The sequence below is a fragment of the Dasypus novemcinctus genome, chromosome 8, assembly GCF_030445035.2.
Source record: "Dasypus novemcinctus isolate mDasNov1 chromosome 8, mDasNov1.1.hap2, whole genome shotgun sequence".
NCBI classification, from domain to species: Eukaryota; Metazoa; Chordata; class Mammalia; order Cingulata; family Dasypodidae; genus Dasypus; species Dasypus novemcinctus.
In genome coordinates this window covers 78856110-78870565 of record NC_080680.1, presented here as the reverse complement: position 1 = coordinate 78870565, position 14456 = coordinate 78856110, and the positions used below count along the sequence as shown (strand labels likewise).

Sequence of the window (14456 nt, the reverse complement as noted above, 5' to 3'; positions counted from 1 at the left end):
CACTGACTTTCTAAAGAGGGGCTGCACCTGAGTCCAGGAGGACTCCAGGGCTGAGCTGTCTATGCACCTTCCCTCTTCCTGCCCTCTCCTCTTCGCAGGGCCTGACTCAGACATCCCAGCGCCACGTGGATCCTGATGCCCTGCAGAAGATGGTCAAATGTGCCGTGCAGGACTACAGCTATAAGAGTTCCATACCAGGCCACCCTTACTTGCCTGAGAAGTACTGGCTTTCTCAGGAGGACGGTAGGACCTCACCTCCACCCGACCTTGACCCCAGCAGTGATCTGCCCCCCAACTTGAATACTGATCTCCACCCTGATTCTATATCAACCCTATCTCCACCCATGACCTGGGCATCTTCCTAACCACCCCCCATTTCAACCTGACTCCCCACTTGACCTGACCCTGGAGGAGAACGAGGTGCTGCCTTTTGGGAGCTCCCTATCTGTGGCATGAAACTGGAAGAGTTCTGGGTCTTGTCCTTAAAAGAGATGGGGAGAATATTAACAGTCCCCAAACAAATCCCTCCAAGTGTATACTGGATGCCATCCCTGCCCATCTTCTGAGCAGCCCTGTTCCATCAACCCTACCCACCCCATGCCCCATCACTCCTGCATCCCTCTGCCTCTTTCCCCTCAACATGACTTTCCTATTCTCTTCTTAAAAATTCTCTCTCCCCCTCACAACCCAGAAACGTAGTCTATACTCACGGTCCCTACTTCCTCATCCCCTTTACTCCTGAGAAATCCTTTCTCATTGGCTACGTGTTTATGGTCTATCTCCCTGTACTTGTCATAAGACCAGGTATTCCTGCCTTTTTCACAATTGTGTCCTTCCATCTAGAACAGTGCCTGCTTCAAAAGGGTTTTGTTGAATAAAGTGATGGGGAATCCTTATCCAATTGAAATGGGAAGGCTGCATCTCCTGCCCTGAAACATTAAAACAGCTCTCGTGTGGTTCTAATCACCAAATCCATGGGACCCTTCAATCTTTCCCTTATGAGACCTATCCTAGGCATCTCACTCTTCTGACCCCGCTGCATCTTGAAACGCCTTCCTTCCCCAGCTTCTCTGACAACTTTTTCTCAGCTCTCCTCTTCACCCACTCAGAAACCTAGGCCTCCTGAGGGTGCTGTCCTGGGCCGCCTTCTCTCTCCTGAAGCCATTTTATAAAAAACTGTGGCTTTAATTACTGACAGCGCCAAGTCCCTCACACCTGTTCTTTCAGGCTGGGTGTGGGAGGTGGGGGCAAGGATCATGGAGGGCCTTATAAATGTTAGGTGACTGGGTGGGTGGGACTTTGAAGAGTTTTACGGAGAGAAGTGTCATGGTCAGATTTTCATTGTACCACACCTTTTACACAGAGGTTTAATGGTGGGATTTCAAAGATGAGGCGTGGAGACTGGTGTGGTAATAATAATAGCTTTCTATGTGCTGGGCACTGTTCTCAGTGTTTTACATTTATTAACTCATTCAAATCTCTCCAACCCAGGTAGATAGTACCATTACTCCCCTATAAAATTGAAGAAATTAATTAACTTGGTCAAGGGCATACATAGTCGATAGCGAGGCAAAGCTGAAATTTAAACCTAGGCAGTCTGTAGGATCCATTCTATTAACCAGGATATTATACTGGCCCCTGGTTAAGGCACTAAAGAGATACAGGGGTGAGCTGACAGGGGACTAGAGAAGAGAGGATAGATTTAAGTGATTTTAAGGAGGGAGAATAGGAAACCTTGATGCCTGGATGTGGACGATGAGGGAGAGGGAAGACCTGGGAGGAGGTCCCATTGCCTGATTCAGCGCGTGAGGATGAAAAGCCATAGCTCAGAGGATCCAAGCCCCACTGAGAAGGTGGCCTTGAGTGGGAAATGAGCTGCATTTCAGCTTCTGGGACAAGTTTGGGGCCAGGCTTGGCTTGGGACTGGACCGAAGGAGATAAGTGAGAGTCAGGCATTGTACTGGAGACCAGAAGAGGAACAGGGGGTCCCAGATCCTGGTGTGGAGTAAGAGTCACACTGTCTGACATCTCCATCCTTATCAAGCAGACAAGTGCAACCCAAACTACCTGTATGGTGACCGGTATGCCACCTGGAGGATGGGCCCTTACAGCAGTGGCGGCTGGAACAAGTACACCACCTGCCTTCCGCCGCTGCCTAAGGTACTTACCACGCCCAGCGCAGAGCCGGAGGTCTGGAACGCACCCCCTCCCCATCCCAGCCACAGTGTTATTTCACATTAGTTCCTCAACCTTTGCCCATCAATTCTCCAGAGCTCTTCCCCATTTCTGAAACTGGTGTTTGTATTTCTAGGAGACAAGGGAGCTCAGGATGCCCTTGTGACAGTTTTGGGCCCCTGAGTCCCAATCTCTGGGGCCTGGGGGCCCTGACCCCCAATCTCTGACCAGGCTCTGAGGGGACTTAGCTGGTATGCACTTCGAAGCACCGCCTTCCTGAAGCTGGGCCGCCTACCCCAGCTCCACTCTCCTGTCCTTTGTGATGTGAGCAGGGACAACAGGAGGGCGGACAGGGCCACTCAGGGGCAGCGCAGATACTGGAGAACCTTCCAAGGAGCTGGCAGGGAGTCCAGGCCCAGCCCCAGGCCTGAGGGAAGAGGAAATGTGAGAGAACCTGAGGTCACAGCAGTGGTTCTTATCCTTAGGCCAGTGGCTGGCCTCTACTTGACTGAAATCTTTTAAATCAGAACTTCCTCAAGAATCAGAATTTTTCACAAGTTCCCCAGGTGGTTCTGACGGGCAGGTGTTATTGAAAACGCTCTATCAGCGACACCAAGACACAGCTAGACAGAATCAGGTACACAGGCAGACAGGGAGAGAGATCAAAGACAAAACGCTGAGGGAGGGTCTTCCGAGGCCTAGCGCCAAACCTCGCCCACCCACAGCGCCCTCGCTAGAGAGGCGGAGCAAACGCGTTGCCCGGCGACAACCCTAACACGCAGAGCCCTGAGGTAGGGACACCCTGGGAGGGCACGAGAAGGCAGGGCCTGGGGACGGGTCTGGCTGGTCGCGAAGGGAAGAGCTTTTCCGGGTCAGAGCTTAAGGCCGCGCGTGGGCCACTTCCAGGAAGCCGGGATGGAGACGGTGGATGGAGGAATGCCCTTGGAGTGTCCTCCTAAGCCGGAGCGGCTCAACGCCTACGGTAACAGCGGTGGGGTGGTGGAGGGGCAGGTAGGGGGAGGCCAGAATGCGGACCCCGGGGACAAGGAGGAGGCCGAGGGCCCTCGGCACAGGCGTAACTCTCTGTCCGTCCCTGTTTTTGTCTTTCTCTTCCTGGCTCTGTCCCTGGCTCTGCCCATCCCTGCGACTCTCCCTGTGTCCGCGTCTGCGGGGCCCGCCGCGGGTGCAGAACGCGAGGTGGTGGTGAACATGCTGCGCTCGCTGTCCCGGGGCCAGCCGCTGCCTCAGATCGCAGCCCGCTGCGGCTGCGTGGACCCGCTGCCCGGCCGCCTGCCCTTCCAGGGCTACGAAAGCCCGTGCTCCGGCCGCCACTACTGTCTGCGCGGGCTGGACTGCTACGCCGCCGAGGCGCCGTGCGTCCAGCGCCGCCCGCGGCCGCCGTGCCACGCGCAGCCGACTGTAAGGTTCGCAGGGCCGCGCCCACCTCGCTTTGGGCCGCCAGCCCTCTTGGTGCCCCCTTAGTGCCCTCTCAGTGTCCCGCCTGCCCCGCGCTCCCCCGGAACCTGAGCCCACCGCGCAGGAGGGAGAACCAGCGCGAAGGTTTTCCCAAGTTGCCGACCCCTGTCCTTCCCGAACTGGGCTCCAGGTCACCCTCGCTCCAGCATCTGCCCTGCCGGAGGGTGTTTGAGGAAGTGTCCCCGCGCACCGGATGCATCCCTGTGCCCTGCCCGCCGGCCCCGTTCCCCGTCTGCGACACCCGGCTCTAGACCTTCGACCCTGGGGGCGCAGCTTCCAGCCTACGGGGTTCCAGGAGCCCTTGGGAAAATGTCCTCTCCTCCTGGGCTTCAGGTCCCTGGCGGGCGGGGTCATTGCTGGGGGCTGGGAAAGCGAGGAGATGGTGACCGCGTTACCAGAGCGGCCCTTGCCTTCTTCGAGGGTATTCTGCTGGGGAAACTGAGTCCCAGGTGCACATTCGGAGCCCGGACTGCCATGCAGGAGTCTCCCTGCACCTGACGGCGGGCAGGGAGGGCCGCGCCGGAGAGAACTCCAGATGTCTGCGCGTCAGAGCTGTGAACGCGGGGGTCCCAAGCCCGGCCCCTGGTCCCTCGGTGATCCCCGCGCCCCTCCCTTGGCTGGCAGAGCCTGATACGTTTTGTGAATACGGGTCCCAGCCCTCGCCAGGGCATGGGGCAGCGAGAAAGGGCCTGGCCTCCGGAGCTGTCGTCGCTCCGTCCATAGTACTGGACAAATCACTGTCCGGTGGAGGGTGTCCCAGGTCCCCCGACGGCCGGAACCCCGGGTGCTCCACTAGCCGGCCTTGGGGGCAGACACAGGGGCCTTACCTCCCAGGGGGCTTCCTGGAAGGGGTGCTGCGGTGGAGTGTTGAAGGGCAAGGGGCCCGAGGGGAGGGTCTCGGAGCCGTGGGACAGGCGTCTGAAGCGCCGCCCAGGGCCCGCTCTGGGCTGGGGGCTAGAGGAGGTATGAAAAGGCCCGATTCCTCCTGGCCCACCACTTCCTCCACCAGGGGTGCATCGCCCTACGAACACCGGTCCGGCATGCAGTGTGCTGTTACAACTCCCCCGCCTTCGTATTACCCATATCCGAACCTTAGGTGAGTCTCGCGCGCACACGCGCACGCCGGCGTTCCCTCCGCGCGCAGGGGCCCTGGAAGGGTGGGAAAGGTCCGCGGCGGCTCACTGACCCGACGGTGCCACAAGGGGGCGCTAGTGCCACGGGGAAAGCAAAGCTGGGTAGGAAACGGACCTCCCCCAAGAAACGGCGAGGAGGCTGGGATTGAGGGGTCAGAGGTTGGAGAACCGGGCTTAGTCAAACGATCAGGGCTCTGGTTTAGGGCTTGAAGAGTAAGAAGTCAGCGTTAGGGAGCAGGTATTGGGAATTACCTCAGAAGCGGGACCTGAGGTGAGGAGGTCAGTGGTGGAGCCCAGAGTCAGTGATAGGGGTCAAAATGTTAGCGTAAGGTCAGCATTGAGAACTGGGGTCAGATGTTCACTTGGACGTGTGAGAGTCCAAAAGGGCTGACCCATCTCTCCCCACAGGTGGGACACAAGTCACTTCAAGAAGTCCGGTGGTACCCAGAGAAACAACTACATCGTCCACCCTGAGTTTGTGTCCGAGACCTATCCCAACTACCGCTGCTGGTAGAGCCCGGGCTGGCTGGGCCAAGAGGGTTAAGCAATAAAACTCTTTACCCCAAGAGCCTGCTTCCTTTGTCCCTACCCAGGAGGATCTGGCAGCGAGGGGCCAGTTACTCAGACCTCTGTCTAGCCTCCTTGACTGAGATGGAGTTTTTCTCGGGGTTGCCCTGCCCTGAGCTCTTCCTACAGCCAGGTGGTCTCGGTACTTCCTCAGGTGGCCCTGGGTGCCCTCCTGACACATAACTGTAGCCCTATAATCCTCTAGTGTCTTCCTCCCCTCCATTTCAGAGCCCAAACGAATGGGTCTGCCTAATCACACAGTAAAGACTCCTCCTTGGTTGGGTCCACCCACCTCCCACCCCATGGAGACCCTCCAATGAACATTTCCCCAATATGTCCCCAAACTTGGGGGCCTAGAATCCTCCAAAACCCAAAGCTCTGGATCTCTGCTTCCAGAGTCTCCCTCCCAGTCCCCCCAAAACCCTCTCTGTACTCAGAAGCCCTTGTTGCCCTCCCCTATGCAAGTGCAAGAGGTTCAAAACATAATTTGGGAGGATTTCATGAGCAAGAAACTGCAACTGAACAACAAAGCCCTGTTTCCCTGCCCAGGGAGAAAGGGTCGGGTGTACTGGAATCTATGGGATCTCTGGTATTTTCCTTTCTCTGTCAAAGAATACTGGGTCTTGCATGCCTTCCCTTCCTCGCCCTCCACTCCCCAGCCAAGACGTGACAGGGCGTGCCACTTCTGTGGAGCACAGGGCATTTTCTAACTAAAGGATGCCCCCACGAAGAGGGGCTGGACCAGGTTGGGGGCCGGGGGAGGCAGAGCCGGGGAGAGTGCAGAATCCTGAGCAGAAACAGGTCTTCCCAATCCCAGACCTCGGACACAACTTGTCAGGACCGGTGGGAACCGACAGCCTGGCCTCCTTGCTGGTGGAACTACAGTCTCCTTCCTGTGCGTCCTTTGCTGGGTCCACCCTGCATTGGCAGCTGAAATCCTTCCCGAGGTCCGCTACCCTTTTCCCTCAAGGGAAAACCTGAGTGTTTGGGAGAGGGTTGGACGGAGACGCCTCGACCTGCCCCACCTGGAGGGACAGGAATCCCAGGGGCCAGCCCTGGCTCTTTGCTCTGCGGCTCCTTCCCTCTCAAACAGATTCCAAGCCCAGCCTGGGGGGCAAGAACCCCAACCTTCTGAGGCTGCTCCTCTCTCCAGAACTACACTTCCCAGCAGGCCCGGGGCCGAGCCCCGCCCGCAGGCCTGGGACCGAGCCGAAGCACGCGTGGTGTGGCCGGGCCCGAGGTGCCAGGGGCAGAGCCCAGAGCACTGGGTGGGAGAGGGGGCGAGGGGCGGGGCCTGAGGCCCGCGTGACAATATGGGAGGAGGGGTCCGGCGCCAAGGGCGGGGCTGGCCTCGGAGGCTAGAGGCGAGACTGGACAGCCCCGGCGGGGCCGCGCGGCCCGAGGGCGGGGCCCGAGGAGGGCCCCCGCAGCCTCCCGCCAGGCTGCGCCGCGCGCTGCGCGGTGGCAACTCAGCTCCGGGTCTTGCGAAGGGGAGCTGCCGGAGCCTACCTACCCTCCCACTTTCGCGGGGCCGTCCCTGCCGTGAGTGAGCCCAGCGGGAGGCCCTTGGAGGGGGGGGGCGCTGCTGGGGGCGCAAGATTCCTGAACTTTCGCTCCTGCCCCTGAGTGGGTGGGGCGAGCCTGGACACCTGGGCCCCTTCTCGGGCCGCGGTTCCCGGCGGGCGATAGGCCCCTCCTTGGCCCCCCTGACCGTGGAGCTGTCGGGCGGGGCGCTGGGGGTGGGTGGGAACTATTCCAGGCTGTGGGCGCCGTCACTCGATCCCCGCGGATCCCGCCGCCCGGCGGGGGTGGAAGATGGGTCGGATCGAGTTTCCTTTGACATTTCCACTCTCCTGGGACAAAGGACTCAGCTTGGAATGACCTCCTCCTTAGTTGGGCCGGACCGGGCCCTCCCTTCAGACGGGGCCAGGGGCGGACAGCCAAGACAGGTTTCGTGGGGAGAGGCTCCGCTGGGGCAGAGCCAAAGGAGGCAGGCCCCGCAGACCCCACCTGCCGGTCTTAGCCAGTGGTTGGCAAACGGCGGAGGCCGTAAACTCCAGGCATCTCTAGCGCCACCGTTAACCAGAACCAAAGACTTCCACCCCTCCCACCCCCCAATAAATTCCCTGCCCACAGCTCCGGTGGCAAGTGCTTTAAAATGGCCCTAAGAAGTCCTCCCGGTCAGCCTAGAGCAAGCAGCACCAATCCCTGGGGAGACAGGCCTCACCGTGCCCACAGCCACCTGATGGAAGCCTGTCTCATCCTCCCTAGGCCACAGTGCCACCTCCGCCCCACCCCACCCGCTTTTCCTCCCTCGCATTCCTGCAGGCAGGTCATACCATTATCTCTTATCTCCCAGAACTTGGGTGTGGAGGGTTGCACTGGGGTTTTGGATTCAGGCAACCTTGCTACCTGGGTGACTTCAGAAAAGCCCTTTCACTTGTTTGGGCTACTGTTTCCTCATCTGTAAATAGGCACTGTACCTAGATGCTCAGGTCTGCGGGCTCTTGTCCTTCATCAAAGAACCTTGGAATCCCAGAAAGTTAAGACTCATAGAACCTAAGTCTTGGAAAGGGATTTGAGGCCACCTAGGGGGCGTTTCCATACCTCCAGGCACCATGAGATGGGCTGACTTCATATGAAAGCTATGGTGGGGGGGGGGGTCGCTGTCCTATTCAGCTATAGGCCCTCTCCCCTCATTCCCTTGGTGCCCAGAAAGGGGCCTTGGTTGCCTTGAATCAATGAATATAAATGCACCTACGGCCTTCTTTGGGTTCTGCTCAGCTTGAGGGTGTCAGCTAAAAGCCACTGCATGCATTTTCCAGGAAGGCTTTTTCTAGTCTGTATCTACAGGAAGGGGAGTCCATAGTGGGATAGGAGAGGAATGCTCAATTATGTGGGCAGAATGTGCTGAGAGGAAAAGGAATAAGAAGCTGTTCTAGACCAGGGGGCTGCCTAGTTTAGGAAGTCGAAAGGAGGGGGGCCATTGAGAAAGAAGCCTGAGATGGCACCTCTCTGGGGAGAGTGGGGGGAGGAAGGACTGTAGGTGGCGGTGTATTGACATCTGAGAACAAAGTTCTGAAATGGGTCTGGCCTGGCACTGTTGGTGGTCCCTGCATGGGGAGGTGGGAGAGGTGAGGACTCTTGAGTAGTTTTGGCATCTCCTAGGACGGAGCTGGTGACTTAAGAGTCAGATACTGGCATCTGGGAGGAGGCTAATTACTGATGCCGGTTTCCCTCTCTACTTGCTCCCAGCTGAAGCTGATGGGTAAGCTGACTGCCTGGCAGTGTGTATTCTTGTTGTGTGCCTAACTGGTGCTCTTTCTTTATTGGACTCTGCCCTGAAGCCTCAGACATACACCTCCCCCCAAGCTTGTGTTTCCCTGCAGTCATATCCAGATTTTGACCATACAGTATGGGAGTGTGCGTGTATGTGAGGAGGGATGCCTGATCCCTGGAGAGCCAGATGGTGGGGGAGAGGTGTCTTGGCCCAAGGTGGGTGGCAAAATCACCTGCAGCAGGCGGCCTGAAGGACTAAGGTGGTGGAAGGGAAGGAATGGGCTTGGTGATAGGATGGCTCTGATTGGAAATGGATTCAGACAGGCAGCTGAGACCACGCCATGCCTCGAAGGCTCATACTTAAGGCTTCATCCTGGGGTGCTAAGAAGCTCTGTAAACCAGGGAGAGATGTGGTCTGATAATGCTTTACAAAGATCACCATGAGGAAAAGAAGCTGGGGGCAGGGAGGAATATTGGAGAAGTGTTGCAATAACACAGGGGAGAAGTGACAGTGCTAAACAAGGGCAGAGGCAGCAGGACAATGGGTGCGTGGTGGAGACAAAGCCAGGAGGTCTCCCAGGAGCCAGGAGCTGACCCACAGATGTGATGCTGGGAGCAGAGCAAGGAGATAGGCAGGGAATTGAACTTGATGAATGATGATGGAGAGCAGGGTGGAGTTTGAAGGCTAAGAGGGGGAGATCTGAGAAGGAACCTTGGCCCCAATGTCTGAACCCAACCCTGCCTCCTACCAAACTGGGCCCTTGGATTCAGTTCTCTAATCTTCAGATTTAATCTCGTTTCTGACTCAAGATCAAATTCCATGCCTGAGTTATATCTCCTTCTTTCCTCCTCTCTCCTTCTCGGTGGGGACACAGAGGCTAGCCTACTGCAGTTAAATTCCCCAAGGAGCTTTTTTAAAAAATCAAGTCTTTATTTAGGTAACAAGTTGGTTATGTTCACTGCATTGTATGAAACATCACAATATCATACAGGGAAAGTACTAAAAGTACAGGGCTGGATCAGAATTGGACATTTCCCCCTTCTCTTCAACCTGAACTGCCCCTATGTATGATTCCAGGGAGGTTTCTCTGGCTTTGTTTCCCCACCAGGAAAATGGGGATGTATGCTACTTGCCTCTCCCCATTCAGAGTCCTGATTAATTTTGTAAAGCATTGGGGGCGCATGAGAGAGTGTGGATAAGCAACAGGTGAAAAATTCCGGTGAGTCTCATTTTTGCCACGGGTCAGGCCCTTCCCAAGATGTACACCTCTTCTTTCTCACTATAGCGAGTGGGAACACCACAGCAGTGGAAAGCTCAGTTCCATCTCTCTCTCTTCCCATTCCAGGCTCAGATGGGCTTGGTGGGGTGGCCCCACTGCCCGCTCCTTCCTTAGCTGGGGGCTAATGCTCCAGGACCCTCAGGAGAAGAGCCAGGCCTACCCCCGCCGCCGCGCTGGTAGCCACAAGGGCCATAAGAGCCCCGAGGCCTCTGCAGCCGCTGCCATGTACACCTTCCTGCCCGACAATTTCTCGCCCGCCAAGCCCAAGCCGTCCAAAGAGCTGAAGCCGCTGCTGTGCTCGGTGGTGCTGGGGCTGCTGCTCGTGCTGGCGGCAGTGGTGGCCTGGTGCTACTACAGCGCCTCTCTCCGCAAGGCGGAACGCCTGCGGGCCGAGCTGCTGGACCTCAACCGCGGCGGCTTCTCCATCCGCAACCAGAACGGCGAGCAGGTCTTCCGCCTGGCCTTCCGCTCGGGAGAGCTGGACCTCGACTCCTGCAGCCGCGATGGCGCCCTCCTCGGCTGCTCTCGCACGGCCCAGGGGCGCCCGCTGCACTTCTTCATCCAGACGGTGCGGCCCAAGGACACCGTCATGTGCTACCGCGTGCGCTGGGAGGAGGCGGCGCCGGGGCGCGCGGTGGAGCACGCCATGTTCCTGGGAGACTCCAAGGCGCACTGGTACGGCGGCGCAGAAATGAAGACGCAGCACTGGCCCATCCGCTTGGAAGGCCAGCAGGAGCCGCAGCCCTTTGTCACAAGCGATGTCTACTCCTCCAACGCCTCCTTCGGGGGCATCCTGGAGCGCTACTGGCTGTCGTCGCGCGCGGCCGCCATCAAGGTCAACGACTCAGTGCCCTTCCACCTGGGCTGGAACAGCACGGAGCGCTCCCTGAGACTGCAGGCGCGCTACCACAACACACCCTACAAGCCGCCCATCGGGCGCGCTGCAGCGCCAGAGCTCAGCTACCGGGTGTGTGTCGGCTCGGACGTCACCTCTATCCATAAGTACATGGTGCGGCGTTACTTCAACAAGCCGTCGAGGGTGCCGGCACCCGAGGCCTTCCGCTACCCCATCTGGTCCACGTGGGCGTTGTACGGACGCGCTGTGGACCAGGACAAGGTGCTGCGTTTCGCCCAGCAGATCCGCCAGCACCGCTTCAACAGCAGCCACTTGGAAATCGACGACATGTACACCCCCGCCTACGGCGACTTCGACTTCGACGAGGCCAAGTTCCCTAACGCCAGCGACATGTTCCGCCACCTGCGCGACTCCGGCTTCCGCGTCACGCTCTGGGTGCACCCGTTCGTCAACTACAACTCGTCGCGCTTCGGCGAGGGCGTGGAGCGCGAGCTGTTCGTGCGTGAGCCCACGGGCCGGCTGCCCGCGCTGGTGCGCTGGTGGAACGGCATCGGCGCGGTGCTCGACTTCACGCGCCCCGAGGCCCGCGATTGGTTCCAGGGGCACCTGCGGCGGCTGCGCTCGCGCTACTCCGTGGCCTCCTTCAAGTTCGACGCGGGCGAGGTCAGCTACCTGCCGCAGGACTTCAGCACGTACAGACCGCTGCCCGACCCCAGCGTGTGGAGCCGGCGCTACACCGAGATGGCACTGCCCTTCTTCTCGTTGGCCGAGGTCCGGGTGGGCTACCAGTCGCAGAACATCTCGTGCTTCTTCCGCCTGGTGGACCGCGACTCGGTGTGGGGGTACGACCTGGGGCTGCGCTCGCTGATCCCCGCGGTGCTCACCGTCAGCATGCTGGGCTACCCGTTCATCCTGCCGGACATGGTGGGCGGCAACGTGGTGCCCGGGCGCACGGCGGGCAGCGGCGACGAGCCGGAGCGCGAGCTCTACGTGCGCTGGCTGGAGGTGGCCGCCTTCATGCCCGCCATGCAGTTCTCCGTGCCGCCCTGGCGCTACGACGCCGAAGTGGTCGCCATCGCGCACAAGTTCGCGGCGCTGCGGGCCTCGCTTGTGGCGCCGCTGCTGCTGGAGCTGGCGGGTGAAATCACCGACACGGGCGACCCCATCGTGCGCCCCCTCTGGTGGATCGCGCCCGGCGACGAGACGGCTCACCGCATCGACTCGCAGTTCCTCATCGGGGACACGCTGCTCGTGGCGCCCGTGCTGGAGCCGGGCAAGCAGGAGCGCGACGTCTACCTGCCCGCCGGCAAGTGGCGCAGCTACAAGGGCGAGCTGTTCGACAAGACGCCAGTGCTGCTTACCGACTACCCCGTTGACCTAGATGAGGTCGCCTACTTTACCTGGGCGTCCTGACCCCACAGCCCTAACCTCCAGCCTTCGTCCAGGTCCTTAACCCTCCATCACACCAGCACAGCGGATCCCCAGGAAGCCCCGCTTTGTGTCACCCACCAAGTGGGTGCTGACAGTAAATGTGCTCAAGCAGGGGCCTGGGCAGGGGCGCCAAGGCGACCTCCCACTCGTGCACACTCTTACCACACCCCTTTCCCCTCCTCGTTCCTCTCCAGTCTGCAGAAACCTCTTCCCTGGGGTGGGGGCGAGAGAGCTCAGAGGAAAAGGGTCAGTTCTCTTCCTGTTACAAATTTTTTTAAAGCACAAAGAGAAACCTCTCCCTCCATTCTGGCCTGAGTGTCCCTCTTTGTCCTTTTGAGGTGGGAGCTTGATCCTCTTTAAGGTCCCCAAAATAGCCCTTTGCCCCAGTTAGAAAGGGCACGTTCTTGGTGTTGGAAGCCAGGCCCCCAGCTCCTCGCACTGGCTCTTGCCTCTGAGGCTGAGCCCTGGCTGACCTGGCCCCATCCCCGCTGGGGGGAAAGGAGGGAGATGCTTGGCCAACGAGGAAGCAGGAGGTCCCAGGGGGCAGGAGGGCTGGGCTCAGCGTGGCGCCAGCATTGCTGTCCCCAGCACCACTGTCCCCTGTTTGTGAAAAGACTGCTAACGCTACATGGACCCATCTGTGTACACAGGTGGGCTCAGTCCTGGGCCCTCTATCCTGGTCTGAGTGACACGGATTTGCAGGGCCATGCAGGCCAGACTTGGTGCCTTAACTCAAGAACCTGTGTGTGTGTGTGTGTGTGTGTGTGTGTGTGTGTGTGTGTGAGAGAGAGAGAGAGAGAGAGAGACCATGTGTGCCTGGGTCAGTGGAATGAATACAACATCCCCAAGGCTCAATAAGCCTGTGGGGGAGAAGGGAGAGCCCGTGAAGGCTTTGCTTGTTGAGCCTGCCCTGTCCCAGGTGGTGTCCCTGAAACCAACAGCCCTTTCGGGATGCCGCAGCTGCCTGGCTCCCTGCTCACATGGTGGGCGTGTGGCCTACGAGGGCCTGTGTTGTTCTTCTGGTGGTGTGCTCCGGCACAGCACGTGAGCTGCACACACACAACGACGCCAGCAAATACACACACAGGGAAGGTCTTTCATCTCAGTCATTTTCCCTCTCGTTCTTCCTGACTTTGTAGCTGGGTCTTGGGAGTGAGGAGTGGCTTGCCAGAGAGGGGTGGTGGGAAACAAGGAGGGGGTCAGCTCCCCTCAACAGCTCTGACTAGCAGAACCAGTCCCCTGCCCCCCCGGAGCATACATCTCTTTGCCCACCCCCTCTATTTTCTCAGTGTGGCGAATGCCAGGTGAAAGCTTTGGGATGCCCATTTTGAGTGCCAGTTTTACCACTTATCTACTAGCTGTGTGACCTTGAGCATGCTGCTTAACCTCGCTGAGCCTCGGTTTCCTCATCTGTAAAATGGTGACAAAATGCCTACCTCCCAGGTGGTTGTGAGAATTGTAAGCACAGATGTATGTAAAGTGCCTGGCAAAAAGTAGGTGCTCAATAAAATGTAGCTATTATAATAAAATTTATTGTTTTCTTGCTTAAAAACAACAAGGATTTCTTCCAGACCCCAACTCCCAGCCCACCTGGCTTCCTATGAATCTGCTTGGGATGCTCCTCTCTTTACCTCCCCCTCACCTCAAACCTTTGCAGCTAGCACCCAGTTAAGTTCTGAGTTTGTGGCCCAACAGACACTGCAATCCAGGAAAAGGCAAGGGGGGAGCTAGCTGAAGGTGGGATGTCAGGAACCAGGAATCCTGGGGCCCCAGGAAATGGGGAGGGAAAGGGGAGAGAAGGGGACGGGATGGTGATGAAAGGGGAGGGAAGGCTTCTCCTTCCTTTTTGCCAAGAGCCTCTGCCAATTGGTACTCACTGAGGAGCCTCCTTGGTCCCTGATGCCCAGCTCTGTGCTGTGGTGTGACTAGGAGGAGGATGCCCAGGCCAGGCCCTGGGAAGTTCCCTAAATGGCCAGAGAGCATGCCTCACTCTTGGATGGCCCACCAGCTTTCTAGGCAACTGAAAGTCTGTTTTCCTAGTTCTCTTCATCTCTAAAATGGAATTTCCAGGATTCATTGAGATGTCTCTGTAAAGCACTTTTATGCAAAAATTGGCACAGTGTGAGAAGCTCAATAAATGGTAACTCCCATTAACTCTTATTATAAACAAGGAATAAAGAGAGAGCTCTTCCCAGAACCCATGTTGTCCAGTATGGCAGCCACTAGCTTCTTAAATTTAATTATGAAATTAATTAAAAT

At 58.1% G+C, this 14456-nt stretch overlaps 2 protein-coding genes across 5 annotated transcripts in view; both read left to right on the top strand.

The window, feature by feature from the left end:
* The window catches only part of SPMIP6 (sperm microtubule inner protein 6), a 28957-nt gene extending 23607 nt beyond the window's left edge, over positions 1 to 5350 (top strand). The window contains exons 2-7 of one of the 3 annotated variants that reach the window (XM_058302001.2): positions 99 to 243; positions 2045 to 2160; positions 3082 to 3157; positions 3365 to 3594; positions 4661 to 4747; positions 5193 to 5350. In XM_058302001.2, coding sequence (XP_058157984.1) covers positions 99 to 243; positions 2045 to 2160; positions 3082 to 3157; positions 3365 to 3594; positions 4661 to 4747 — 654 coding nt within the window. In that variant the 3' untranslated portion in view covers positions 5193 to 5350. Of the gene's footprint in view, positions 1 to 98; positions 244 to 2044; positions 2161 to 3081; positions 3158 to 3364; positions 3600 to 4660; positions 4748 to 5192 lie in introns of all 3 variants that reach the window. The other 2 variants (XM_004471898.3, XM_058302000.2) reach the window with 2 other exon arrangements.
* A 1339-nt stretch (positions 5351 to 6689) lies between these two features.
* On the top strand, positions 6690 to 13726 carry MYORG (myogenesis regulating glycosidase). 2 transcript variants are annotated; one of them, XM_004471896.4, is made up of 2 exons: positions 6690 to 6893; positions 9977 to 13726. In XM_004471896.4, the coding sequence occupies exon 2, from the start codon at positions 10035 to 10037 to the stop codon at positions 12177 to 12179; it is 2145 nt and encodes a 714-aa protein (XP_004471953.1). In that variant the 5' UTR covers positions 6690 to 6893; positions 9977 to 10034; the 3' UTR covers positions 12180 to 13726. The 2 variants fall into 2 exon arrangements, with proteins under 2 accessions (XP_004471953.1, XP_004471954.1); XM_004471897.5 differs by lacking the exon at positions 6690 to 6893 and adding an exon at positions 8471 to 8619.
* The last annotated feature ends 730 nt before the right edge of the window (positions 13727 to 14456 follow it).